This window comes from Piliocolobus tephrosceles, chromosome 10 (assembly GCF_002776525.5).
Source record: "Piliocolobus tephrosceles isolate RC106 chromosome 10, ASM277652v3, whole genome shotgun sequence".
Classification (NCBI taxonomy): Eukaryota; Metazoa; Chordata; class Mammalia; order Primates; family Cercopithecidae; genus Piliocolobus; species Piliocolobus tephrosceles.
In genome coordinates this window covers 117,151,009-117,177,154 of record NC_045443.1, presented here as the reverse complement: position 1 = coordinate 117,177,154, position 26,146 = coordinate 117,151,009, and the positions used below count along the sequence as shown (strand labels likewise).

The window sequence follows — 26,146 nt, the reverse complement described above, 5'->3', positions numbered from 1 at the left end:
AACAAGTCTGAGTTTGCTTGCTGGGTATTGAGAGAAATTCAGCATCTCACCCATGTCACCCTGGCCAGCAACCAACCAACAGACTTGTGAGTGAGGCCATTCGAGATCAGTCAACCTCCAGCTCACCCATCAGCTGGGTGTAGACACATAAGCACATCCAGCCAAGATCAGCCGAGTCAGCCTGACCAGCAGAAACACCCTGCTGACATGTAGACTTGGGGGCAACACTAAATTGTTGTTTGAAGCCACTCCATGTTGAGGTGATCTGTAATACAGCCATAGCTTACTATACAGTCACCAAATGCAGCCAGAGCCTTTGAACAGCGGAGGATAAGAAAAGGCAGCCTTCAGTGCTGGACAGGGACTACAGCAAACTACAGCCAGTGAGCCTGCCACTTTGGTTTTGTAAATAAAACTTTATTGGAACATAGCCACATCCATTGTAGTTTTCATGCTACAACAGCAAAATTAAGTGGTTGCAAGGGAGACCACCTGGTCAGCAAAGGCTAAAATTTTTACTGTCTGGCCCTTTAAGGGAAAGTTTGCTGACCTCTGGTCTAATACAAATATGAACCACATCTACTGCAATAATAATAATAATAATAATAATAATAATAATAATAATAATATAGCCTATGTAACAAACCTAGTATAAAGATCTGACTTAGCTGACAGGAGATCAAGATTCCTGTTGTGAATTTGCAGTTACAAAAATGTGGAACCAACCCAAATGGCCATCAATCAATGAGTGGATAAAGAAACTGTGGCATATATATATATATATATGATGGAATACTACTCATCCATAAAAATGAGTGAATTAATGGTATTTGCAGCAATCTGGATGAAGTTGAAGACTATTATTCTAAGTGAAGTAACTCAGGAATGGAAAACCAAACAATATATTCTCACTCATAAGTAGGAGCTAAGATATGGGGATGCAAAGGCATAAGAATGACACAATGGACTTTGGGGACTCAAGGGGGAAGGGTGAGAAGGAGGTGAGGGATGAAAGACTACAAACTGGGTGCAATGTATATGTTCCAGGTGATGGGTGCACCAAAATTTCACAAATCACCACTAAAGAACTTATGTAACCAAACACCACCTGTTCTCCAATAACCTATGGCAATAAAAATTAAAAAAAAAAACCCTGTTGTGAGACTTTGAGCAAGTTCTTCCCCCTTTCTGGGCTTTAGTTTTCCCATCTGACACTGACAGAAGATGGGTAAGAAACTCTCCCCATCACTTCATAGCTGATTTAAGTAAGCCTTAATGGCTCAGACCAAATAAATTGTGGATGGGACTCAGGGATATACATTCTCAGAAACATTTCCTCCCTGCTCTCCCCCTACCCCCAGATGATTCAGATGCAAGTGAAAGCCCATTGGTTCTATACCAATTGGTTTCAGAAGGCTTGTCCATGGGAGAGATGGGCAGAAGTGCAAGTGTATTCAAGAGACATCATGAGAAGTTGCAAGGCCTATTTTTGCAAGGAGATGCTTTAAGAACATCAAGCTTAGGCTGCCAGCTGGAATGTTATAATCACAATACCAATCAAAGAGAGGTAGGAGGACAGTGCGATGGCATGGAGTGGGATGGGGCTTATTAATGACTGAAATATTAGGGAGGGATAAGGATGTGTCCGACACAATGTGATGATGATAGTGATGAGGATGATGGTGATAATGATGATGGTGATGATGATGGTGGTGATGAGGATGATGGTGATGATGGTGGTGGTGAGGATGATGGTGATGTTGATGGTGGTGAGGATGATGATGGTGGTGAGGATGATGGTGATGATGATGACGGTGGTGAGGATGATGGTGATGAGGATGATGGTGGTGAGGATGATGATGGCGATGATGATGGTGATGAGGATGATGGTTATGATGATGATGGTGAGGATGATGGTGATGATGGTGATGATGGTGATGATGATGATGATGGTGGTGAGGATGATGGTGATGATGGTGATGATGGTGATGGTGATGATGATGGTGGTGATGATGGTGGTGAGGATGATGGTGATGATGGTGATGATGGTGATGAGGATGATGGTGACGATGATGGTGTTGGTGATGGTTTTTGCATCTTCCATTCATGAACTAAGTACTCTTATTAGTGATTTTCTTTTGTTTGCCATCTTATCCTATGATTTCACTCTTGCATTCTTTTACTCTTCACGTATAGGAAACTTGGTTTGCTAAATATATTATGAGCTCCTTAAAGGCAAGGCTTTGGGATATATGTTCTATGTAGTGTGTGGTGATGAAAGCTTGGGCTTTGCAGTCAGATCGACCTGACTCAGCAACACACTGACCTCTGTGACCTTGAATAGGTGAGTATATGTCTCTGAGCTTCTGCTTTCCCATCTGCAGAGAGGATAATGATACACCTACACAATAGGGAGGCTGAGAGGACTGAGTGAGATAATGCTACAGAGTGATGAGGAGTGGCCGTTATCACTGTGAACACTGTAGGAGCCTAATAAATATTTGACAAATGAGCAGACAGAGAAGTCTGTAATCATTGTATCACAGCTCTAAATGAATCCATTGCCCTAAAGCGGTGGTTCTCAATGTGGAGTGTGTGTGTCTGTGTGTGTGTGTGTGTGTGTGTGTGTGTGTGATGTGGGGTGGGGGCTCATGCACTTTTGCTCCCAGGGGACATTTGGTAATGTCTGGAGACATTTTTGGTTGTCACCACTGGTATCTAGTGGGTAGAGGCCATGGATGTGGCTAAACATCCTACAATACACAGGACAGCCTTTCACAACAAAGAATTAATTATTTCTCTCAAAATGTCAGCCGTGTCAAGGCTGAAAAGCCCTGCCCTAAAGTCAAAAGCGTGTATCTCTGTGCCTGAAATCTTCCAGCTGAAAAGTGCTAACTGGTGAAAAAGAAAAAGTTGGGCTTGAGATTTGGAATAGACACAAGGGGAACAAGATGTCAAGATTTTAGAAAGCAAGAGTGTTCTTTGGAAGGATGATTAGCTTCTGTTGCACCATGCAATGATGAGTTCATGCCTCGGGTCAGAAAACTGGAGGGGCTTCTCCAGGAAACAGCTCCTTGAATCTTGGGGAAAACGTGTCCCCTGAGCACAGGCTGAGATGTTCTCACACACACTCGACGAGGGCTGTAGACAGATTTTATCAGGCTTTGCAAACTATTTGACATTAGAGCGTCTGGCTTGGTAAGAATTGAAATGACTCAGTCCCAGCTGATTTGCCACTTAGCTGTAAACCACTGTGTCTACTTTCTGTTATTTTTATATGCCAAATAGCTTTGCCAGCTCCAGGCTCCATGTCCCTTTCAAGAGGACAAAGGAACAGCTCCCGACATGACAGCTCGTTGAGTCATTTCAATTCGGCTTCAATTTATAAGCTAGCAAAGCAAATGAGCCAGAGGTGAGACTGCTTACATGTGAGCCTCGGGTAGCGAGGGAGAAATGATGCAGCTGTGGACAGGAGTGAACGGGCGATGTGTGACTCTAGCTCCCGGCATCTTCAGCTTCTCATCATCATATGTGCTGAAGGACAAGCAGACAGAGAAACAAAGTGAACAATGATAAGTAGCTTTGAACACCTTCTTCTCCTGCTACGGTCTATTTGGCAGATATAACTGGGCACTTACTGTGTATCAGGCAAATAATTCCTGCTGGAGGGATGAGGGTTTCAGATGCAGTTCCTTAACAGAGCATATAAAAGTCCCTGCCCTCAGTCAGGCGCAGTGGCTCACTCCCTGTAATCCCAGCACTTTGGGAGGCCGAGGCGGTCAGGAGATTGAGACCATCCTGGCTAACAGGGTGAAACCCCATCTCTACTAAAAATACAAAAACAGCTGGGCATGGTGGCGGGCGCCTGTAGTCCCAGCTACTCGGGAGGCTGAGGCAGGAGAATCGCTTGAACGTGGGAGGCAGAGGTTGCAGTGAGCTGAGATCACGCCATCGCACTCCAGCCTGGGTGACAGAGTGAGACTCCATCTCAAAAAGAAAAAAAAAAAAAGCAGTCACTGCCCTCATGGAGTATATAATCTGCTAGAAGAGCCAAGAGAATAAAGAAGATAAATCATGTGGTATACTTGTATATTACACTAGGGTTGGAAATGTTTGCTTCAAGGGCCAGATAAGGTATACTTTCAGCTGTGTTCTGTAAATAGCAATTTAATACTATATTTAGGTGTTTTTTCTTCCACCATTACAGCACAGCAAATCATTTCCATTATAGAAAATAGGGGTTTTTTTTTTGGGGGGGGGGGGGGCGTTATTGTCATGCTTGAGTCATATGATATATATAGTTTGAGAGAGAATCTCACTGCCACCCAGGCTGGAGTGTAGTGGTATGATCTTGGCTCACTGCAACCTCTGCCTCCTAGGTTCAAGTGATTCTCGTGCCTCAGCCTCCTGAGTAGCTGGGATTACAGGCATGTGCCACCATGCCTGGCTAATTTTTTATATTTCTTAAGTAGGGATGGGGTTTTGCTGTGTTGGCCAGGCTGGTCTTGAACTCCTATCCTCAAGTGATCCACCTGCCTTGGCCTCCCAAAGTGCTGGGATTACAGGCGTGAGACATCGCACTTGTTTTTATGGTATATAATTTTTTGTCCGTGGCCAAATTCAGCCCACAGACATATTTTAATTAATCCACTCTTTTTTTTCTCTCTGTCTCTCTGTCTCTCTCTCTCTCTCTCTCTGTGTGTGTGTGTGTAATTGAATCAGTTGTCTATATTTTAAAATTGGGAGATGTCACATAAACATGGAAAAACTTTGGCCTTCAAAAAATTGAAAGCTTTGGCCACTCGGGGCCTGTGTTTCCACTGACAAGAATGATGGGCCGCAGACAGCTTTGAATGAGGTGTGTGCTTCCTGAGTTACCCCAAACACAATCATCCCTGGTTCTCACACTCTGCCTTTCTTTCTAATTCATGCCATCTGCCTGTTACCTGAAGGCCTTTTAGTTTCTGAGCCGCAGTCTAAGTACTTTCATTGATTGGATCATTGACAGGTTCCTTGATTCATTCATTTCTACCAATAATTATTGAACCTCTTCTCTGAGCTGGGGGCTTGCCAATACAGCAATGCATGAAACAGATCCAGCCTCTCCTCTTCTGAAGTTTAGATGGGCATAACCAAACACACAGTTGTGATAAGTGTTCCAAGAGAAAGTGCTTTAATAGCCTAGAATAGTAAATTTGACTGAAATGGAAGCCAGGGAATACTATACTTCCTTGAGGAAGTTGTGGAAATTTCAAAACATGTCCCCCAAATTCTTTGAAACTTCTCCAATCTAGAGGTAGGTCTATGTTCATTTGGCTCTGTGACCAGTTGACCTAATAGAATGTGCCAGAAGTAATGTGATTCTGGGCACCAGGAACTGGCAACCTCTCCTCCCTGTGTCCTGGGATGCTCACTCAGTATTCAGCTGCCATGCTGTGGGGAAGCTGGCAGCCTGTGAGGAGGCCCACAGGGAAAGGAACCAAGTTCACTAACTGACAGCCAAATATAACTTGCCACCCATGTGAGTGAGCTGTCTTGGAAATGGGTCCTTTGAGCTGCCCCTCTGAGCCTTACTCAAATTGCAGATTTATGAGAGAAAGCAGTTCTGATTATCTTGAGTTAATAAGTTTTAGAGTAGGTGTTCATGGCGATAGTAACTGTAGCAGTAAATATTGAGCCGAAATCTGAAGGTTGAATGGAAATTAACTGGGTAAATGGAGGAAGGAAAGACCTTCCAGCCAGAGGGAACAGCATGTGTAAAGACTCTGTAGAGGAGGCCATGTCATGACTAAGAAAGTAGGAGAGTGGGGCTGGGGTAGAGGGAGTAAGAGGAGGCTATGAGCTGGGGCGGGAGAGGCAAACCACAGGCTAGACCATCCAGGGCCTTGGAACCCCTGCTCAGACTTTTGTGTTTACCCTGCAAGGAATGGCAACCATGGAGGGTGTTAAGCTGCGTGCAATTTATATTTTGAAAAGATCACTTAGCTTGGGGCTTAGCATGGGGAATGGGATGGAGGGGGCCAGTGGAGATGATGCTGGGACACAAGTTAGGGGTATACCTTCCTCCTGGGAATTTGAGAATAATTCTGGGATCACAGAGTTAACACAAATTAGGACCAGAATCTAGGTCCTTCAGTGTTCACTTCCACTGACTCTTTATTCAACCCTAGAGCTGAGAAAACCACAAGCAAATACATTGCTGTGACCTTTTCTTACTGGCTCAACCATGCTTCCAGTGGTTTAGGATATGTGGAAATTAACCCAGCTTTTACATTCCTAATCTCTGGTTTTATGTCTTCTCTCAACCACAATAATAAAACAAATTCTACCCGTCATTTTTTCCCCCACCTTTTCAGCTGAATCTGCAGCTGAAAAATGAGGTCACCGCGCATAGTGGGAAAGACTGCTTGCAGGCAGAAATCTTTGAGGACGTGCTTGATTTTTTTTTCCCCTGCATAGTTTGTCAGACTTAAAATTTTTGTCTAAAACGATGTATTCTGTGGTCTTAGATCCAGAGGGGAGAAAATAATTCCTTTCGCTTTTATGATGCACAAGATCAAATACTTTGTTTAAAAAGTATTTATAAATGAACACTTGTATTTTTTATACTTTTGTGATAGGAATTTTATCTATAGAAGCATTGCTGTTAGATGTGAGAGGCTTTTTAGCTTTCATGGAAATTAAGATTTTTAGCCATACATTTAAGGATTTTAAGTAACTGAGGCTCAGAGAGCTCAAACTCACTTTATTGCATCATAGTAGGAACCATTACTGAGCAGGTCTTATACGTAGGCTCTAGGCTAAGTATCATTTCATTTAATCCTCATCATTAATTAATTAAGCTCGGGAGTTTGGTACCATTTATTTATGTACGTGAAGGAAAGGAGACTCAGAGAGGTACAGGGATCTGTTCAAAGTTAAACAGTTGTATGCGGGAAGTCCTAAGTGGTTCCAAGCCTTGTGGACTTCACCACCACTACCCTGTGTGGATACAGACAATCTCCTAATGCTACTTTATAACACCCTCCCGGCTGTGCATTTGATGGCTACATTGCCATAATGACTTCCAGTTTTATTTTAATAACCATCCTTGTATAGCTCATAGAACCTACCAGATAAGACGCAACCAGACCAAAATCTACAAGACGAGCGATCTCATGCATATTTAAACTTATTAAACTTTAAAGAAACCATGTCTCACACACTGAAACATGGATTGGAGAGGGGAGAATTGCATTCTACAACCATGGATTAAAAACTCTGTCCAAACAAGTGGAACATTACACCCGAGTCATTTAAACAGGCACAGGAGTGTCTTTCATAAACACCCTCTTTCCCCAGTGCTTGTTGGGTGTGCCTGTCAATCTGAGCATAGCGCCTGAAAAAAGAGCCATGAGTTCATGCCTTCTCTTTATTCCAGGGAAAGGCTGCCAGTCTGTCACTAGGAGTATCAGACTCTATGGGTGCCATAGAGTTCGGTCAGGAAGGCACAATTTGTGCTGATCCCAGGGTCTACACCAATGAGGAGTCAAGGAGGAGACCCTTTCACAGTATTCTGGGATCCCAACAGCCATGATTCAGGGGGAGGTGACTGGAAATATACCAGTTCCATGAGGTCTTGCAGCTGGGTTCTCATCCATCACCTGGAACCTTGGGCTTTCAAGAGGTCCAGTTCTCCTCTGACTTGATACTCCAGGTCTCACCGACAAGAACCCTTGTTCCTTTTGAAAAAAGTTATATATATTTTTCTTTTTTTCCTTAAATAGAGATGGAATCTCTCTATGTTGCCCAAGCTGGTCTTGAACTCCTGGGCTCAAGTGATCTTCCTGCCTCAGCCTCCCTAAGTGCTGGGATTATAGGTGTGAGCCACCATGCCCGGCCTGAAGAAAACATTTATTAAGATGAAAGTCACAGAACATAAAATTAGCTGTTTTAAAGAGGAGAATTTAGTGGTATTTAGTACATTGCACCATGTTGTACAACCATCGCCTCTTGTTACAAAACATTTTCATCACACCCAAAAGGGGACCCCAGACCCATCTGGTCACTTCCCATTCCCCCTGCCCCCAGCCTCCTGCAACCACCAATCTGCTGTCTGTCGAGGATGAACCTCAAATGCACTGTAAGTGAAAGAAGCCGGACACAGAAGGGTCACATATTATATGATTCCATTGGCAGGACCCTTGTTTATAAGAAGCACATATTCACATTCTCTAAATTAACGTTCTGAAGAACAGAATTTGGGAAATAGTGCGGAGGAAAGGGGGTGTCTGTCGTGGCTTCCATTTCATTTTCAGCAAATGACCTGGCAGTTTGGATTCCTGAAGGCAGCCTTAGCATAATGGCTCTCAACCGTGGCTTCACACTGGACTCACTTAGGGGAACTTAAAAAATTTCTATGAATATCCAAGCCAACGTCTGTTACTTTTTTTTATTATGGCGGTTCTTTGCAGGAGTAAGGTGGTATTGCGTTGTGGTTTTGATTTGCATTTCCCTCATAATTAGCGATGTTGAGCACTTTTTTCCGGAAAGTAAACTAGTAAAAACACTGTGGGAAACAGTATGGAGATTCCTTAAAGAACGAAAACCAGAACTACCATTTGATCCAGCAATCTCCCTACTCGATATCTACCCAGAGGAAAAGAAGTCATTGTCTGAAAAAGACACTTACACATGCGTGTTTATAGCAGCACAATTCACAATTGCAAAAATATAGAACCAATCCAAATGCTCATCAATCAACAAGCGGACAAAGAAAATGTGGTGTATATATACACCATGGAATACTACTCAGCCATAAAAAGAAACAGAATAATGGCATTTGCAGTAACCTGGATGGAGTTGGAGACCATTATTCTAAGTGAAGTAACTCAGGAATGGAAAACCAAACATCGTATATTCTCACTTATAAGTGGGAGCTAAGCTATGAGGATGCAAAGGCATAAGAATGATATAATGGACTTTGGGGACTCCCGGGGGAAGAGTGGGAGGAGGGTGAGGGATAAAAGACTACACATTGGGTACAGTGTACACTACTTGGGTGATGGGTGTACCATAATCTCAGAAATCACCACTGGAGAACTTATTCATGTAACCAAACACCACCTGTTCCCCAAAAACTATTTAAATAAAAAAAAATTAATGTATGAAAAGCTAATGTACATTAGAGAGCCTAATGCAACTGGCCTGGACAGTGGTGTTTTGAAAAACTTGCCAGATGATTCTAATGTGTAGCTAGGGTTGCAACAGCTGCTCTCACAGGCGAGTGGCTACAGCTGCAGGCCATTTTTCTACCCTGCATTTCCTCCCTGGCTGCTTTGGCACTTCTTTTCTTCCTTGGTTTGTGCCTCATTCAGTCTGTACAAGCTCACAGTATCCCAGGACTTCGTCCATGCCAAATGGTGCAGTTGATGGATTTTGGTGCCACTGAGTTTGGAACTCAGAGCTGCTTTCTAATACTGACCTTGGGGGAGATTAGTTAACTTCTAAGCCTCATTTCTCCATCTCTAAAATGGGGCCAATGGTAGCACCTATCTCAGGAATGTTTTGAAATTTAGCCAAATAGGTGTGCATAAAGCACACAGTAAACATCAATATGGTTGTATTTATTGTTATTGTTGTTATTACTATTATTACATGCATGGGCATTTCATAGTGGACCAATCTGTTGATAGTCCTTTTCCAACGAGGGGGAAGTCCTTTACAAAAAAAGGAGGCTGGGCACGGTGGCTCACTCTTATAATCCCAGCACTTTGGGAGGCTGAGGTGAGCAGATCACAAGGTCAGGAGTTCAAGACCAGCCTGGCCAACACAGTGAAACCCTATCTCTACTAAAAATACAAAAAAAAAAAAAAAAAAAAAAATTAGCCAGGCATGGTGGTGGGCACTTGTAATCCCAGCTACTTGGGAGGCTGAGGCAGGAGAATCACTTAAACCTGGGAGGCGGAGGTTGCAGTGAGCCGAGATCTCGTGACAGAGCTAGACTCTGTCTCAAAAAAAAAAAAAAAAAAAAAAAAAAAAAGAGGCATTTTTTGTGCACCTGCTTTCTGTGGACAGTGAGCCAGGCCCTGGGGCTGCAGTTGAAGGTATGGAACAGAGATACTGATGTGGAATAAAACAAACTAGCATATAAACAAGTATTATGGGGACCTGGAGTGCAAATGGGTACAGATGGTTGGACTGAATTCCAGGAAGTATTGGGAGAGGGCAGCATTTAAGCTGGGTGGTTAGTGATAAGTGGAAGATATTCCAGCGAATACCAGAAAGCGAGGCTATCAAGGTTGGTTGGATCACACTAAAGAAGGTGTTAGATGCCTGGCTGAGAAGGGGCACCTGCTCTGAGATAGCTGCACTTGCTTGACCTAACCAGGCAGGGTTCACTCTTAGTGGTCGTTCCTAAAACCTTCAGTGCCACAGCTACTGCACCCACTTACCTCAATAAGGTGTCCCCATACTGGATTTCTGAGATCTTTTTGGCTGGCTGGAATTTATTTCTTTCTTCCTCTTTCAGTTTCTGAAGTTGTTGTTGCTTCTTTTTCTTTGCAGTCTCTTCCCTCAGAATAGCAAAATAGCCACGGCCTATCTTCACAGACTGGATCAAAAAGCTGGAGATATGCAGGCAGGAAGAGGGAGAGAGGGAAGAAGGTGGGGGAAGACAGAGAGAGAGAGAGAGAAAGAGAGAGAGAAGGAAAGAGAAGGAGAGGAAAAAGAGAGAGAGAGGAAAGAGAAAAGAGAGATAAAGAGGGATAGAGATGAAGAAACAGGTAGAAATAGAGAAAGAGCGAGAGGGAGGGAAAGAGGGACAGAGGGAGCGAGGGAGGAGAGGGAGACACACATTTAAAAAAAAGATGAGTTGACTCTTACTGTCTTGGGACCAGTAATCTCTGAGCATGCCCTTGTGCCCGCAGGGCAAGGGCCTTCCCACCTGTCGATTTCCAGACTCAGCCAGACCTGAGTTTGAATTCTGGATCCACCTTGTACTGAAGACCTTGGTCAAGTCCTTGAATCTCCCTGAGCCTCATTTCCTTCATCATCCCATCACTCAACAAATATTTATGGAGTGCCCACTTATAGCACCAGGCTCTCTGCTAGGTGCTATGCAGTGAACATAACAATTCACAGCCCGCAGGATCGGATACCATCATGCATGGGAAGGGGTCAGCTGTGAAGTATCTGGCACGAAAGAGGGGTTCCTCCATGAAAATCAATGGCATAGCAGGCACTAAAGGGCCTAGGCTCCTGGCCAAGGCTGCCCTCACTTTGATTTGCCTAAATGCTCACATCTGTGAACATGAGTGCTACAGAAGTTCAAGTACCAATGTGTGGGTTCTTGCTGTGTCAAGTAACATATGTTGGGACTTCATTATTCTCTTCATGCCAACTCAGCCACTATTTCCCAGTCAGATGTCTTGATGCTGGCTTGATGTGAAGACATTCTCAGCCCTGATGGGCTACACACCTCCCTGCGCTTTGCCAGTCTTCACCTCGGGGTTGGAGTTAGCAGCCCTGTGGTGGAGAAGGACTGATGCAGAGGTGTCTACATGTTTCTTTCTGTCTGTCGGCCCACTTTGTTCCTAGATGTAAATGTTGGTTCTCAAATTCAATTTTATTTGTTCTCCAAATTCCTAATAAGCAACCATCAATTTTATTTGTTCTCCAAATTCCTAATAAGCAACCAACGTGTGTTGGGTATTGTGCTGACTGTTGGGGATTCAGTGATGAACAAGACATTGGGTCCCTCAGGGTTCATGGTTTAGTGGGGGGGGGGGGGGGGGGGGGGGGAGAGAGAGAGAGAGAGAGATACATGAAGTCAATAATAGCACAGGGTAATGGGAGAGGCAGGACTCTGGGCTTTGGGGAAGGGGGCACCTAATTGAGACTAGGGGGAGGCTGGAGACCTCTTCCTGGAGAAAGTCGTATTTTCTTTCTCTGTTTGAGGGTGGCCTCTTCCTCTCCTCTGGTCTCTCTCTTGTGCTCAGTTTTGCATGGGAATATTCCCAGCCAGCTGTCATGGCCAGACTCATGTGATTAGTTGACCCCTGCTTATTTGCGAAGATGAGTTAAAGTGTCATTAAGGGCATTTCATTTCATCAGGGGACTCTTACAAATGTCCACTAGGAAAATTCTGGGAGGTGGGGATTTTACAGCATTTTTCAAATCACGTCACACAGGTGACAGCTAAGTGATAACGTTTCGTTCATTCATTCTTCTGGCTGACCTTGGCTGAGAACCTGCTATTCCAGGGACCAGTTCAGGGGACTGTGGCAGCACAAAGCAACAAGATAAAGCATTTGCCCCTAAGGAGTTCACAGTGTAATGGAGGAAGAACACCCACAAACAGATACTCTCAACCTAATGTACCAAAGGGCTATAGGAACCTAGAGAAATCTTGGAAGGCTTTCTGGAGGAGGTAGTATTTGGGCTAAGTAGGAATTCACCAGCAGAACAAAGTGTGACATGGCATACCAGTGAATGGAATATCAGGTGTAAATGCAAAATGGTGAGTCTGATGATGGCCTCTTTAGGGAACTATAGCTATCTTTAAAACACTGGAGCACAGAAGAGTGACTAGAGCTAAAGCTGACAGTGCAGGCGGGAAACATGGCGCAGGGCCTTGGGTTCTTAAGTGAGCCTGGATTTGGGAGTTGCTTGGACTGTACCTAAAAATGCTTCAGGAATCTGCAAATGCCTGAGTTTTCATTAACAGCTTTTAAAGCTATTAACAACACCCACAACACAAAACATTCTGTTATATACCAAATCAATGCATTATGTACATTCCTATTGCATCGGCCTCCGTTCACCAATTCTGAAATGCCCATTTTTTCACATCTCAACATCCTTGACATGAAACTGCGTCTTACAATCATTGGCCATTCACAATCACAGCCAGCCATGTGGCAGTTGCTTTGCAGTTGTCATGGCCTCTATAGGTTTAAATTTGGTTCATACTCCTGGTAGCCTGACTGCACAATCGCCCCCTCTAGGCAATAAATCATTGGACCAGGAGTTTGAAGTCGGAAAAGTCGTTTTCTTTGACATTTTCTTATAAAATCAAGAAAGTAGGCTTGGCACGGTGGCTCATGCTTGTAATCTCAGCACTTTGGGAGGCCGGGGCGGGTCGATCACTTGAGGTCAGGAGTTCGAGACCGGTCTGGCCAACATGGTGAAACCCTGTCTCTACTGAAAATACAAAAATTAGCCAGGGTGGTGGCAGGTGCCTGTAATCCTGGCTACTTGGGAGGCTGAGGCAGGGGAATCACTAGAACCCGGGAGGCGGAGTTTGCAGGGAGCTGAGATCACGCCATTGCACTCCAGCCTGAGTGACAGAGCGAGACTCCATCTCAAAAATTTTTTTAAAAAGTGAGAAAGTGCCATTATAAAAGTTTTCAGACTTGGGTCTGCAGCTGGGAAGAAATCCTGGAGACAATAGCGGAGCATCCTCTTAAGAAGTGTTCCATAGGACGTTGTTGACTCAGAATGGAAGGGTGATTCTGAAGAGCTGGGCTTTGAATGTGAAGAGGTTTGAGGAATATCTTAACCAATGTATTTTACCTGTGTTTTCCTTTTGGTTTGAACAGAATATAAAAATATAAATGGAATATTAAGAAATTATTTAAGTAGGTAAAAAAGGCGTTTTTCTTAAAAATTAGGAAATAATATATATATTTTTAATTTTACAAACAAATTTAATTTTTGTAGAGATGGGGTTTCACTATGTTGCCCAAGCTGGTCTCAAACTCCTGGCCACAAGTGATCCTCTTGCCTCAGCCTCCCAAAATGCTGGAATTACAAGCATGAGCCACTGTACCTGGCCTAAAATATTTTTATAAAATAAAAATTCTAAGTGATAAGAAAGAACCATCTTATTTTAATTGGCAGTGTTTTTATTTTGTTATGTTAAATTTTTTAAAGTAAAACATTCTTTTCATTGTTTAATTTTTTTTTGTTTTTAGTGGCATATCTTAGATTTGACGGTGGTTTAAACTCTATAAAATGCAGTATTTTTGTTCTTTATGAATGTGCCACTGGAAGATTACCACTGAACGTTTTCTAAATTTAAACCCTGCTTCTCAGCTCATGTAAAATTTTTTTGAATGTTTATGCCACATGTCATATATCCATCGCAGACAGTCAGTTGCAGGCAAGGATCAGTCATATCTGCTCAGCTCATGTTCTTGTCATTGCAAAATACATAAAGTTTCTTTATGTATAAAATTACGCAAAAGCAAATGAATGGGTAACCTGTTATCACTTAGTAATGCCATACTGTCAGTTATAGGTGCTTTTGCCTGACTTCTTTTTAAAATTTTTGTTTTTTGATACGGAGTCTCGCTCTATTGCCCAGGCTGGAGTGTAGTGGTGTGATCTCAGCTCACCACAACCTCCACCTCCTGGGTTCAAGCAATTCTCCTGCCTCAGCCTCCTGAGTAGCTGGGATTACAGGCATGTGCCACCACGCACAGCTAATTTTTTTATTTATTTGTTTTATTTGTATTTTTAGTAGAGACGAGGTTTCACTATATTGGCCAGGCTGGTCTTGAACTCCTGATCTTGTGATCCACCCGCCTCCGCCTCCCAAAGTGCTGGGATTACAGGCGTGAGCCACCGCGCCCGGCCACCTGGCTTTTATTTTTAAGTTTAGGAATGTGAGCAGTTAATATGAGGTGGAATTCATGTTTGAAACAAAAATATGCTTCCATTTTGCTTTCGAGCTTGTGAATCAGTGAGGGTCCTGAAGCTGCGAGGAAACTTGATAAAAAGAAAACTGTTAGCATTTGCGACCTCTTAACTTCAGACATGAGGATTTTTCTCTGTGTAGCACAAACAAAGCAAATGCAGAGATAACCTGGGAGGTGAGACTGATGTGACAGCAACTGCTTTTCATTGTCATGCTACTTTACAGAGATGGGATGAACTCTGTTTCAGTCTGCTTTGGCTGCTGTTATAAAAATACCATAGACTGGGTGGCTTAAACAACAGAAATTTATTTCTCACATTTCTGGAGGCTGGAAGCCCAAGATCAGGGTGCCAGCATGATTGGGTTCTGGTGAGGTGCCTCTTTCAGGTTGGAGACCCATTTTCTCACTGAAGCCTCACATGGAGGAAAGAGAGCAAGAGAGCTTCCAGAGTCTCTTTTATAGGAGCACTAATCCCGTTCATGAAGATGGAGGCTAATCACCTACCAAAGGCCCCGCCTCCTAATATCATACTGGGAGGAGGGTAAGGATTTCAACATATGAATGTGGTGGGGGGACACAAACATGTAATCTGTAACAGATCATTCACTGAAAATTTGGTTCAGAAGTCAAGACTGATACTGACTCAGTGCAGACATGGCCCAAATTGGGGCTTAGCCTGGGAGGGTGCTTGGCTTCACCCGGGAGAGAATGACGGGTGAGCTGGTGGTAGAGGAAAACAGCTTTGTTGTAGAGGGAGTGTTACAGCTCCGTGACTGCTCCTGCAGAGCAGGGCCACCCCGTAGGCAGTGTGCTGAGAGCAGCAGCTCGGGGCAGTTTTGCAGTCATATTTATACCCACTTTTAATTACATGTAGATAAGGGGTGGTTTGTGCAGAGATTTCTAGGGGAAAGGTGGTAACTTTTGGGTCATTGTGTCATTGCCATGGAAAGGGGCAGTAACTCCCAGAGCGTTGCCATGGCAGTGGTAAACTGACGTGGCACACTGATGGACGTATCTTATGCTTCCACCCTGTCCCTGTTTCAGCTAGTCCTCAATTTGGTCTGGTGTCCAAGACCCACCTCTGGTATTGAGTCCCACCTCTTACCTCAACACAATACACACACCAAGAGAATATGAAATGGGTTATTACTCATATAACTAGATTTTCTGGGGAGAACAGGGAAGTCTCCCAAGCAGGTCTTAAACTGCCTGAAAGAGCAGGAAGGGGCCAGTGGCTTGGGGTTTTATGGTAGTTAGGGGGTGAGGCAGTGGTTCCACATTTGGGGATGATTTGAACTTCCCACCAGCATCAAAGGAGGATGCACCTGGGCTTTCTTATCAACTTGCCCAGATATAGGGCAGAAGGGAATGGTGTGGAGGGTGAGGATGGAGTGTTGGGGCTTGAAATTTATCAGTAGTCAAATATCAAGAATGGAGTCAGATTCTTTATTATATGGATTAATCCCAATTTCCAATTTGTGTGTTTGCCTAAATAACTGCACCATTATCAAACCATTCAGTGAAACCATTCAACAAATATTTGGTGAATGCTTATTACGTACCAAGCACTGTGTGTTGAGGATGCAGCAGTAAACAAAATAGCTGCACAGTTCTGGCCCTGATGAAGCTCATATTCCAGAGGATGGAGACAGATTCAAAACCAAGAAGTAAATGGTACCCGAAATGCCAACTGCTACAGAAGAACAGAGCAGGCAAGTGGGAAGAGTGACTGCCAGGGATGAGGGGTGTCAGTGCATTTAGAAAAAGATGGTCAGTGAAACCCTCACTCAGAAGGTGAGTGCAGAAGTAAGGGAGTAAACCATGCAGATACTTGTAGGGGGAAGAGTATTCCAGTAGCGGGAACAGCATGTGCAAAAGCTCTGAGCAAGTACAATTTTAAACCAAGAAAAGTTTAGTTTCCATTGAATAAAATGTTATATGACATCATATAATACATTGTGTGCTACCAAAATATTGACTTTGCATGTTTTAGAAATTGGTGGTGTTGATGGAAATAAAACTAAACTCTGTAAAACATTTCAAAGAGGTTTATGCCAGTATGAGTGGCCATGGCCTGGAGAAAACACAAACCCAAGAAGCCTTGAGTAAGTGGCCCAGAGGCAGTCAGAATGCAGCTCTGTTTTATACATTTTAGGGAAGTGAAAGTTACAGTCTAAGTCATAAATCAATACATACAGGTTTTACATTGGTTTGGCCCAAAAAAGGTGGGATATCTTGAAGCTGAGGCTTACAGGTCATAGGTGGGTTCAGAGATTTATTTAATTCGTAATTGATTAAAGGAGGAAGAACTTTATTCAAACACTTGGAGTCGGCAGAAAGGAAGGTTGAAGTTCCTGGGGGTTGGACTTCAATGTGTGAATTTGGGGAGGACACAACTGAATCCATAGCACACACATTTCAGGATCCAGTAGGTTGCAGTTTCTGCACATTTTCATGTGATATTTTGCCAGAGTTGGGTTGCAAGAGCAAGACATAATACGTTGGGTCAGAGTGAACTGTAGTTCTGCCCTTGTCCAGCAGAGTTTTATGTCCTGTTTATAATTTTGTATCTTATTATCACAAACAGTCAGTTTTGTCAGTCTTCTGAGCTCTATTTTAACATTAATGCTGGGCAGCTGTTGTGTCTAAATTCCAAAAGGAACAGAATATAATGAGGTATGTCTTACCTCCCATCTTGTCATGGCCAAGAAGTCAGTTTTTAAGGTTTTTCTGGAGTTCCCTTGGCCAAGAGGGGGTCTACTCAGCTGGTTGGAGGGGGCTTAGGATTTTAGTTTTAGTTTACAGCGTTCTACTTAAGACTCTTGTTTGACAGAAAGGTTCTTCTCTGTAAAAGGAAAGAAGGAAAGATAGAAGGGAGGGAGGGAGGAAGAGGAAAGGAGAGGGAAAGAAGGAGAAAGGAAGGGAAAAAGGGAGGGACGGAAGAAAAAAGGAAGAAGGAAGGAAAGAGGAAGTAAGGAAGAGAGGGAGGAAAAAAGAAAGGAAGAGAGGAAAGAAGGAAGGGTGGGCTGTGTCCTAAACTGGAAAGGTAGGGAGAACCAGGTGACAGTGATGGTCTGGGCATCTCCTTCTCAACTGCTTTACTCCAGGGTCCTACTCCAGGAGGCCATAGACTTTACCATTCAAATTAAGAAGCTCATTTCTAATAACTCAGTTTAACATCTTCACGTGCAGGGCCACAGGAACAGAGCTGTAGAGGTCCCTCTCTGCCACTGGACTTCAATGAGACTTCTCAAGTGCTTCCAGTGTACACTTGAGATGCTGCAAAGCATTCACGTAAGAGCCCTTTTAAGGTGAACTAGGCACTGTCGGGATTTCGCATCTGCGGTAGACTTTAGTGCTTCTTACTAGTTTTGTGCCTCACTCTCCTAACCTCTCCATTCTTGGGCACGTGCGTTAACTTATTTATCCTCACAATGACTCTATGTTAGAGGTGCTATTATTATCACTTCCATTTGCAGATGAGGAAACTGAGGTCAGGAAAGACAAGGTCACAGAGCTGGAAAGGAGCAGAGTTGAGGTCCGAACCCAAGTGGCGAGTTCACTGTAGAGCCCAGCTGTGCACTGCGCTGGTTGGTAGATGGTCAGGATGTTTCCGAATGTGGCTAGTCAGCCTTTCCGTTGGAAAGTCCCACCAGCGTGGACCTTGACCTTGAAGATTCCATGAGCCACTAGGTCAAGGACTAACTTGGGTGGTTTATCAGTGACTGGTAGGTGCCAGGGGTTTCCTGTTGTCCAGATTCTCTCATGGATTGGAAGGTTGTCAGAGTGACCTGTTAGGTCCCAAGACAGACTGTGGTCTGTAGGGGCAGAGAACAGAACAGGCACTGACGCTAGGCGAGGCAGCTCACGCCTGCAATCCCAGCACTTTGGGAGGCGGGTGGATCACTTGAGGTCAGGAGTTTGAGACCAGCCTGGCCAGCATGGTGAAACCTCATCTCTACTAAGAATACAAATATTAGCTGGGCGTGGTGGCAAGTGCCTATAGTACCAGCTGCTCAGGAGGCTGAGGCACAAGAACCACTTGAACCTGGGAGGTGGAGGTTGCAGAGAGCTGAGATTGCGTCACTGACCTCCAGCCTGGGCAACAAAGCAAGACTCTGTCTCAAAAATAAAGAAAGAAATACAGTCAGTTGGGTATGGTGGCATATGCCAATGGTCCTAGCTACTTGAAAGGCTGAGGCAGGAGAATCACTTAAGCCCAGGATTTTGAGGATGCAGTAAGCTATGACCGTGCCATTGCATTCCAGCCTGGGTGACAGTGAAATCCTGTCTCTAAAAAAATTCTCACTCTTTACCTCTGCATCTCAGTCATTTACTTTTTTGTAGTAATTAACAAGTTGGGAAGAGATTTTTTTCAACTTATTCATGCCCTTATTCTAAAAAGAAATTAGAAATAAAAACTTTTTTTAAGTGAGACAGAAGGCAGAGAAAAACAAGAAAACAAAATCAGGTAAGACAAGTTTTGTTACTTGTCATGGGTTTTGTTACCCATGCCACATAATCTGGTGCACAAATTTGGCCCTGGGCATCCTAGTGGCTGAGGCAAAGAGGGAAACACAATCCTAATGTGATTCCTAATGGCTGTATGATTTTTAAAAAGCTGTTTAGGAGATGCTGGGCCATTCCTGGTGCTGCAACTAGGAAGAGACTTCTTTCAAGGAGCTGTACAGGGAGCATCCTATAAAAAGTCAAGTCTGTAACAAACCCCTGGATACAAATAGAGTGATAAATGCTTGTCTTATCAATTAACTCCACAGAAAGAGACAGGGCAGACACTGTTGGACACTTTGAGAAACCTAGCAAGCAAATTTTCTGATGGAATTTCAGCCCCTTTTCAGGCAAGGCAGTCAGATGTCCAGCTGCCAGATCTTCTGGAAAGGCCCGAGTGACAGATGAATGTGGTTGTGGGGAGGGTCTGGGCCTTCATGTCAGACACACCAGTCTATTCTGGGAACTTCAGGCTGCAGGATGTTCATTCAACGAGCTTGGGAAGTGCTCCCTTGATACCGCGGAGGCCCATTTAAAAACGCTTAATATTTTAGCAAATTCTCATTTAATTCCCTGTATGTTCCCTACATTTTCTTCATCATTATTGCTGATTACCAGGCTATTTGTGTGAAGGGAGCGATTTGCAGGGAAGAGCAGTTTTCGCCTTTAAATCCACTCACCCGGGGCCTCCTGCTCACTGCTTTGCGCCATGTAAAACTCCCCTGACTAACATCAGGAGAGGAACGATGGGGAGTAAAATAATTAACTGCATCAGGCAAGCAGAGGAAAAAGCGGATTATAAAATGGAAAGTTTTCTCTATCCAATACAATTTCTTCTCAACCAGTGCATGGGAGACGGTGGGTTGTTATTATTAAGGGACATATGTTCTCTATATGGGAGTCTGTGTGTGAGCTGACGAGAGAAGGATGCTTACTGCAACAATAGGAGTATTCTCAGCAGGGCTCAGCTGAGACAGACTAAAGGAAGGAAGCCCAGGTTCCATTTCTAAGCACCTTTGGACTTGAGGAGCAGTGTGGATGATGGGAAGGTGTTAGAGGGGACTCCCTCTGGATGGACTCTACTTTTTCACTCCCTTAGGGTGGTTTTAAACCTCTCTGATTCACAACCCCTTCATCTTCAAATGGGGAAAATATTAGCTCCTCCCTCAAAGGGCTATTGGGAGGATTAAATGAGACAGTAAAGATAATGAGTTTACTGTAGTGCCTAGTACATAGGGCTCCATAATGGGAAGCTGTTGTTATTATCGTCAACTTGCTTAACAGTCCTGAGAGGCTGGAGTGATTTACAGATGAGAAAACAGAGAAAAGATTAGGTAAATGATGGTCATAACAGCTGGAATGTGGCCAAGCAGAGACTGGAAGCCAGTAGGGTTGATTCCAGAATTTCTGTCTCTCTAATTGCATGCTCGTAGCATAGGTATGTTAGGTAGGAAGCTTTAAGGCTTTGAGTTTATGTACCTCTGGACTGTTTGTTTTGCAGATTTCATCTCTAGGTCTGTAGAATAGAAACAAGTGGCTTACCTTTTTCTCCTTTACACTATGTTTTTACCCAATCCAAAGCACCATCCTTGGCAGATTGGGTCATTATTGAGCAAATACTCTCTTCCTCTCCCATTCCCTACATTCAGGATTAGGATGTATTTTCTCAGTGTCCAGAATTTGGACTTGGACATGCGTCTCTTTTGGTCAATGGGATATTTGCAGATATGAATTGAATGAACGCATAAAATGAGCTTTCCCAGCTAGGTCCATGTGAACAAAATCCATGATCTCCCTGGACCCAGAAGCATGAGAAAGGCATGGAACAGACCTTTCTGAACCCAGCAATTCTAGCCTAGCTCAACCAAGGCTGGAGCAAGAAAGAAATATGTGTTAATATTGAGTTTGCGGGCAGTTTATTGCACAGCATCATGATGATGTGTAATAAAATAGCTGATGATGAAAATAGCTGACTGGTGCATCATCCATCATAAAATGCGCCATTATTTTATGAACCACAAAGAAGAAAAACAAAAAAACACGTGTCAATTAAATTAAGACATGATTGTACATTGCATTCCAAGTTCAGAGATGATAAAATGTGCAAAAAATGTGCTTCTTAGATATGATAAAATATAGTATTAAGAAAGAAGTTGCCTCAGACCTGAGAAGTTGCCTACCTGGAGTAGGACCTGGAGCACGATGTAATTAACAGCTCCTTCTGAGAAGTATCTGGCAAATCTGATAAAATTCCTGAGCAATTTTCTGATATTCTCTGTGAGATTAAGAGTCTTTCCTGGAGTACTGGATTTACGCACAGTGCTGGCCCAACAGACTTACAAAAAGGCTGTTAACTTTTAACCAACCACTCCTACCTCAGGTGATGCTATGTAGTTCCTTACAAATCAAAGTGTGGTCCAGCAGCATCAGCATCACGTGAGAGCTTGTTATGCAATTGCCCCATGGGTTCCTCTTACCCGCCGCACAGATAAAGCCACTTTACTGAGATAGCATTATTGCAATAGAGAAAAAGTTGTATAAATGCAGAGTCAGCTAAGTGGAAGGACAGCACAGTAATTTATTATTACTCAAATCAGCCTCCCTGAAAATTCAGAGTCTAGGATTTCTTAATGACAGCTTGGTGGGCTAAAGAATGGGGAATGTTAATAGGTTGGGTCCAGGATGAAACCACAGGGAGTTGAAGCTTAACTTCTTGCACTGAGTCAGTTCCTGGTTGGGAGGCACAAGACCAAATGAACCAGTTTACTGATCTGGGTAGCGCAAGCAGGGCCATCAGAATGCAGGGTCTGTAAAATACCTTGAACACCAGGCTTAGGTTTTACAATAGAGTTGTTATCTATAGGAGCAATTGGGGCGGTTAGGAATCTTGTGGCCTCTGGCTGCATGACTCCGGAGCCATAATTTCTCATCTTGTGGCTAATTTGCTAGTTTTCCAAATCATCTTTGTTTTAAAGTTAAACTAAATTCCTACTATAGTTACCTAGATCTATCCCCAGGAATGAACAAGGGCATCTTGGAGAGTAGAAGCAAGATGGAATCAGTTAGGTCAGATTTCTTTTATTGTCATAATTTTCCTATGTCAGATTTTTCTCACTGTCATAAGTTTTGCAAAGGCGGTTTGGGTAGAATTGCAGAATCTTGGGCCCCACCCCAGACCTCTTGAATCAGAATCTTCATTTTAACAGGATCCTCGGGTAATTGATGCACACATTGAAGTTTGAGATGCACTTGTCTGGATACCTTTTCCACCCTATTGAAAGGAACTCTTTCCAGAAAAAAAATCTTCCAGCTGGCTCTACTAGAAGGCTGGTCCCCTTCCTGCAAGTCTGAACTAAAACTTTGCCACATGCTAGCAATCAATTAATCTCAGAAGTTCTTTAAGAATCCCTCGGCCGGGCATGGTGGCTCATGCCTGTAATCCCAGCACTTTGGGAGGCCGAGTGGGGCGTATTACCTGAGGTCAGGAGTTCAAGACCAGCGTGACCAACATGGTGAAACCCTGTCTCTACTAAAAATACAAAAAATTAGCCGGGCATGGTGGTGGGCGCCTTTAATTCCAGCTACTCAGGGGGCTGAGGCAAGAGAATCGTTTGAACCTGGGAGGTGGAGGTTACTGTGAGCCGAGATCACGCCATTGCACTCCAGCCTGGGTGACAGAGTGAGACTCCATCTCAAAAAAAAAAAAAAAAAAAAAAAAGAATCTCTCTATTGGACATTCTTATCTTGAGGGCACTCTGCTGGAATACATCTCCCATTACCTGAATCGGCCTCCTTCCCAAGGGCCCTAAAGGAGACTAGGATTGAACATCACCTAAAACAGACCTTCCCAGCCCTCTTCTCAGGAACCTCACAAGAAGCTGCAGAGTACTGAAGATTTGGGAGGCGGTGAGGGAAACTCATGTTCAACCTTTCTATTATGGGGGACATGGGATTAACTACCACAAATCACTGTGTTAAAAACTAACAGCCCAGATGTACTTAAAAAAAAAAAAAAAAAACAAAACAAACTTTTAATGCTATTATGGCTCTACATCCAGCTGGTTTTCACTTACATTTTCCATCTCTGCCTACAAGAAATATGGGGCTATAAAGCCAGGAGTGCTTTGATGGGAAAGGCAGAATGACATTAAGATGAACAAACACTCTTGGCAATCCGATTTCAGGGATGTCCTGCTCTTGCAGAAGGGAATTGCCTATATGGGAAATTTTCACTGAACAAATTTTACTGTTTTCAAATAATAGCAAATAAATCAGTTTATTCCCAGTTGGTTGAGGCTGGAGGCTTGGGGAGCCCACTTCATCTGGCTGGCTCAGGCCTTGCTCTGTCAGCCCACCCAGACATATTGGTTTCGGAGGAGGAGAGGGCAAAAATGATGGAATGAAGAGATCTGAAACACCATCCTTAAGTTCTCGAATTTTCAGGCAACCCATAGAGGTAAATTAATAACGCAGCCCCAGTTCAAAAGCACCAAGCAAATATTTTGCACTTAAATTCCTGCATTAGAATGCCCTGTTTATACAATAACTTAATAAATCTAGCCTGGCTGCCAAATTGACAAGAAGGTGAGAATCATTCATTAAAATGCAAATGCAATTGAGATGAAATTTGGAATACATTTATTACAGTAATTGAACTTCAGTCAACTGTAGTCACAACACAGATTTTGGACTGCCTTTCAGACAAAAGGATGTGTTGTTGTATTATTCTCCCCCTGCCCACCACCAAGTTAATATCTTTGTCAGCATGCAAATTAAAGCCATTTCCTGAGTGCTAATGATTTGCAATGGAGGATTTCACTCTTCTTTATAGGACAAGATTGCCAGAGATAAAGGTCAACTACACACACAAAAGATTGCTCTGGTAGCATATTGTGTGTACAGCAAATTGATTGCAAACATATTCTGAGTGCTTATTGCAACCACATTCTTATTAAATCACATCCAAACATCTCCTTACCATCCCTGGGTCATTTGCTAATTGTAATGTCCAACAATGGGAAATTTGCTGAGTCAGGATTTCACCTCTCAGATCAAGTTTCAGATGGATTTCTCTCCTTTCTGAATGACTCAGCCCAAAGACAAAGACCCGTTAATGGGTTCTTTTTGATCATAAATCAGATGGAAGAAAGATGCTACTGGGACTTTTATAATGGCGCAGAAAATTTGACTCTCAATGGAGGAGAAGTTCCTTTAGTTGCCTCAATTTTATTCTCTCCGGCATTTTTGCAAAATTCTTGGGTCTGAGCAAAGTGCACACATGCACCTAAGGGAGGAGACCACCCCTCATATTGTCTTATGCCCAATTTCCGCCTCCAAAGAAAGAAGAAGTAAAAACTGAAAGGCAGAAATGAAATCCACAAGCAAACAGCCCGGTGCCACACCCTGGGCCTGGTAGTTAAAGATCAACCCCTGCCCTAATCAGTTATGTTATCTATAGATTATAGACATTGTATAGAAAAGCACTGAAAATCCCTGTCCTGTTCTGTTCCATTCTAATTACTGGTGCATGCAGCCCCTAGTCACATACCTACTGCTTGCTCAATCGATCACGACCCTCTCATGTGGACCCCCTTAGAGCTGTGAGCCCTTAAAAGGGACAGGAATTGCTCACTCAGGGAGCTCGGCTGTTGGAGACATGAGTCTTGCCGAAGCTCCTGGCCGAATAAAGCCCTTCCTTCTTTAACTCGGTGTCTGAGCGGTTTTGTCTGTGGCTTGTCCTGCTACACACCTAGCAGACTTCCGTTTGAGTTGGAAGAACTTAAAGTGTTTCTTTGGCCAAGGGAGTGTGTGCTGTTCGGAAATCACTCTAGGGTGGCAAAACCGAGTTTGTTCTAAATGTAGAACAGGAAGATTGCTTGTGTCAGAGGTGTATAAACCAGAGCAACTCCATCTTGAATGGGGCTAGGTAAAATGATGCTGAGACCTACTGGGCTGCATTCCCAGATGGTTAAAGCATTCTAAGTCACAGGATGAGATAGGAGGTAGGCACAAAATACAGGTCATAAAGACCTTGCTGATAAAACAGGTTGCAGTAAAGAAGTCAGTGAAATCTCTGGTCGTCCTCACTGCTACACTCCCATCAGCACCATGACAGTTTACCAATGCCATGGCAATGTCAGGAAGTTACCCTACATGGTCTGAAAAGGGGAGGCATCAATAATCCACCCCTTGTTTAGCATATCATCAGGAAATAACCATAAAAATGGGCAACCAGTAGCCCTTGGGACTTTACTTTTATTCCTTTATTAATAAACTTGCTTTCACTTTATGCTATGGACTCACCCTGAATTCTTTCTTGTGCAAGATCCAAGAACCCTCTCTTGGGGTCTGGATCAGGACCCCTTTCCTGTAACATCTTTCTAGTGACCATGAAGGGACTATAGTGCAGAAACCCCAGTAAGTGTTGGGGTCCTGTAACACTTGTGCCTTTTGACCCCTTTCATATCCAGTTAATTGATCATGAAGTGATGTCAACTCTGTTTTCTGAATATTAGTTGACTCTCTTCCTGTTGCTACCACCCTGGTCAGAAACCATCATTTACTTTACTTTAGATAGTTTCCTACCAGGTCTTTTCCTTGCTATTGGCCACCTGGCTGCCCCAGGGCTTTTTTGAAAAGGCAGATCTCATCATTCCTACTTAATGCTCAAAATCCTCTAATGGCTTCCTACTGTTCTCAGGGTGAAGTCCTGTGTCCTTCCTTCTCCTCCTAGCAATGTCGTCTAAGATCTGGGATTTGTCTCTAACCATTTGCCCTGCCATTCCTTTGCATATCTCTCTATCCCCTTGAAATTGCACATGCTTTGCTTTTCTTTTCCTTCCTTCCTTCTTTCTTTCCTTCCTTCCTTCCTTCCTTCCTCTCTCTCTTTCTTTCTTTTCTTTCTTTCTTTCTTTCTTTCTTTCTTTCTTTCTTTCTTTCTTTCTTTCTTTCTTTCT

The 26,146-nt window shown here is 43.4% G+C and overlaps 1 protein-coding gene across 1 annotated transcript in view; it reads right to left on the bottom strand.

Moving 5' to 3' along the window:
* Positions 1-26,146, bottom strand: part of CCDC60 (coiled-coil domain containing 60) — a 207,597-nt gene that overhangs the window by 61,961 nt on the left and 119,490 nt on the right. The window contains exons 3-4 of the mRNA XM_023212476.1: positions 10,434-10,604; positions 3,427-3,534 (exon numbers count right to left, since the gene is read on the bottom strand). Of these exons, the coding sequence (XP_023068244.1) occupies positions 3,427-3,534; positions 10,434-10,604 (279 nt within the window). The remainder of the gene's footprint in view (positions 1-3,426; positions 3,535-10,433; positions 10,605-26,146) is intronic.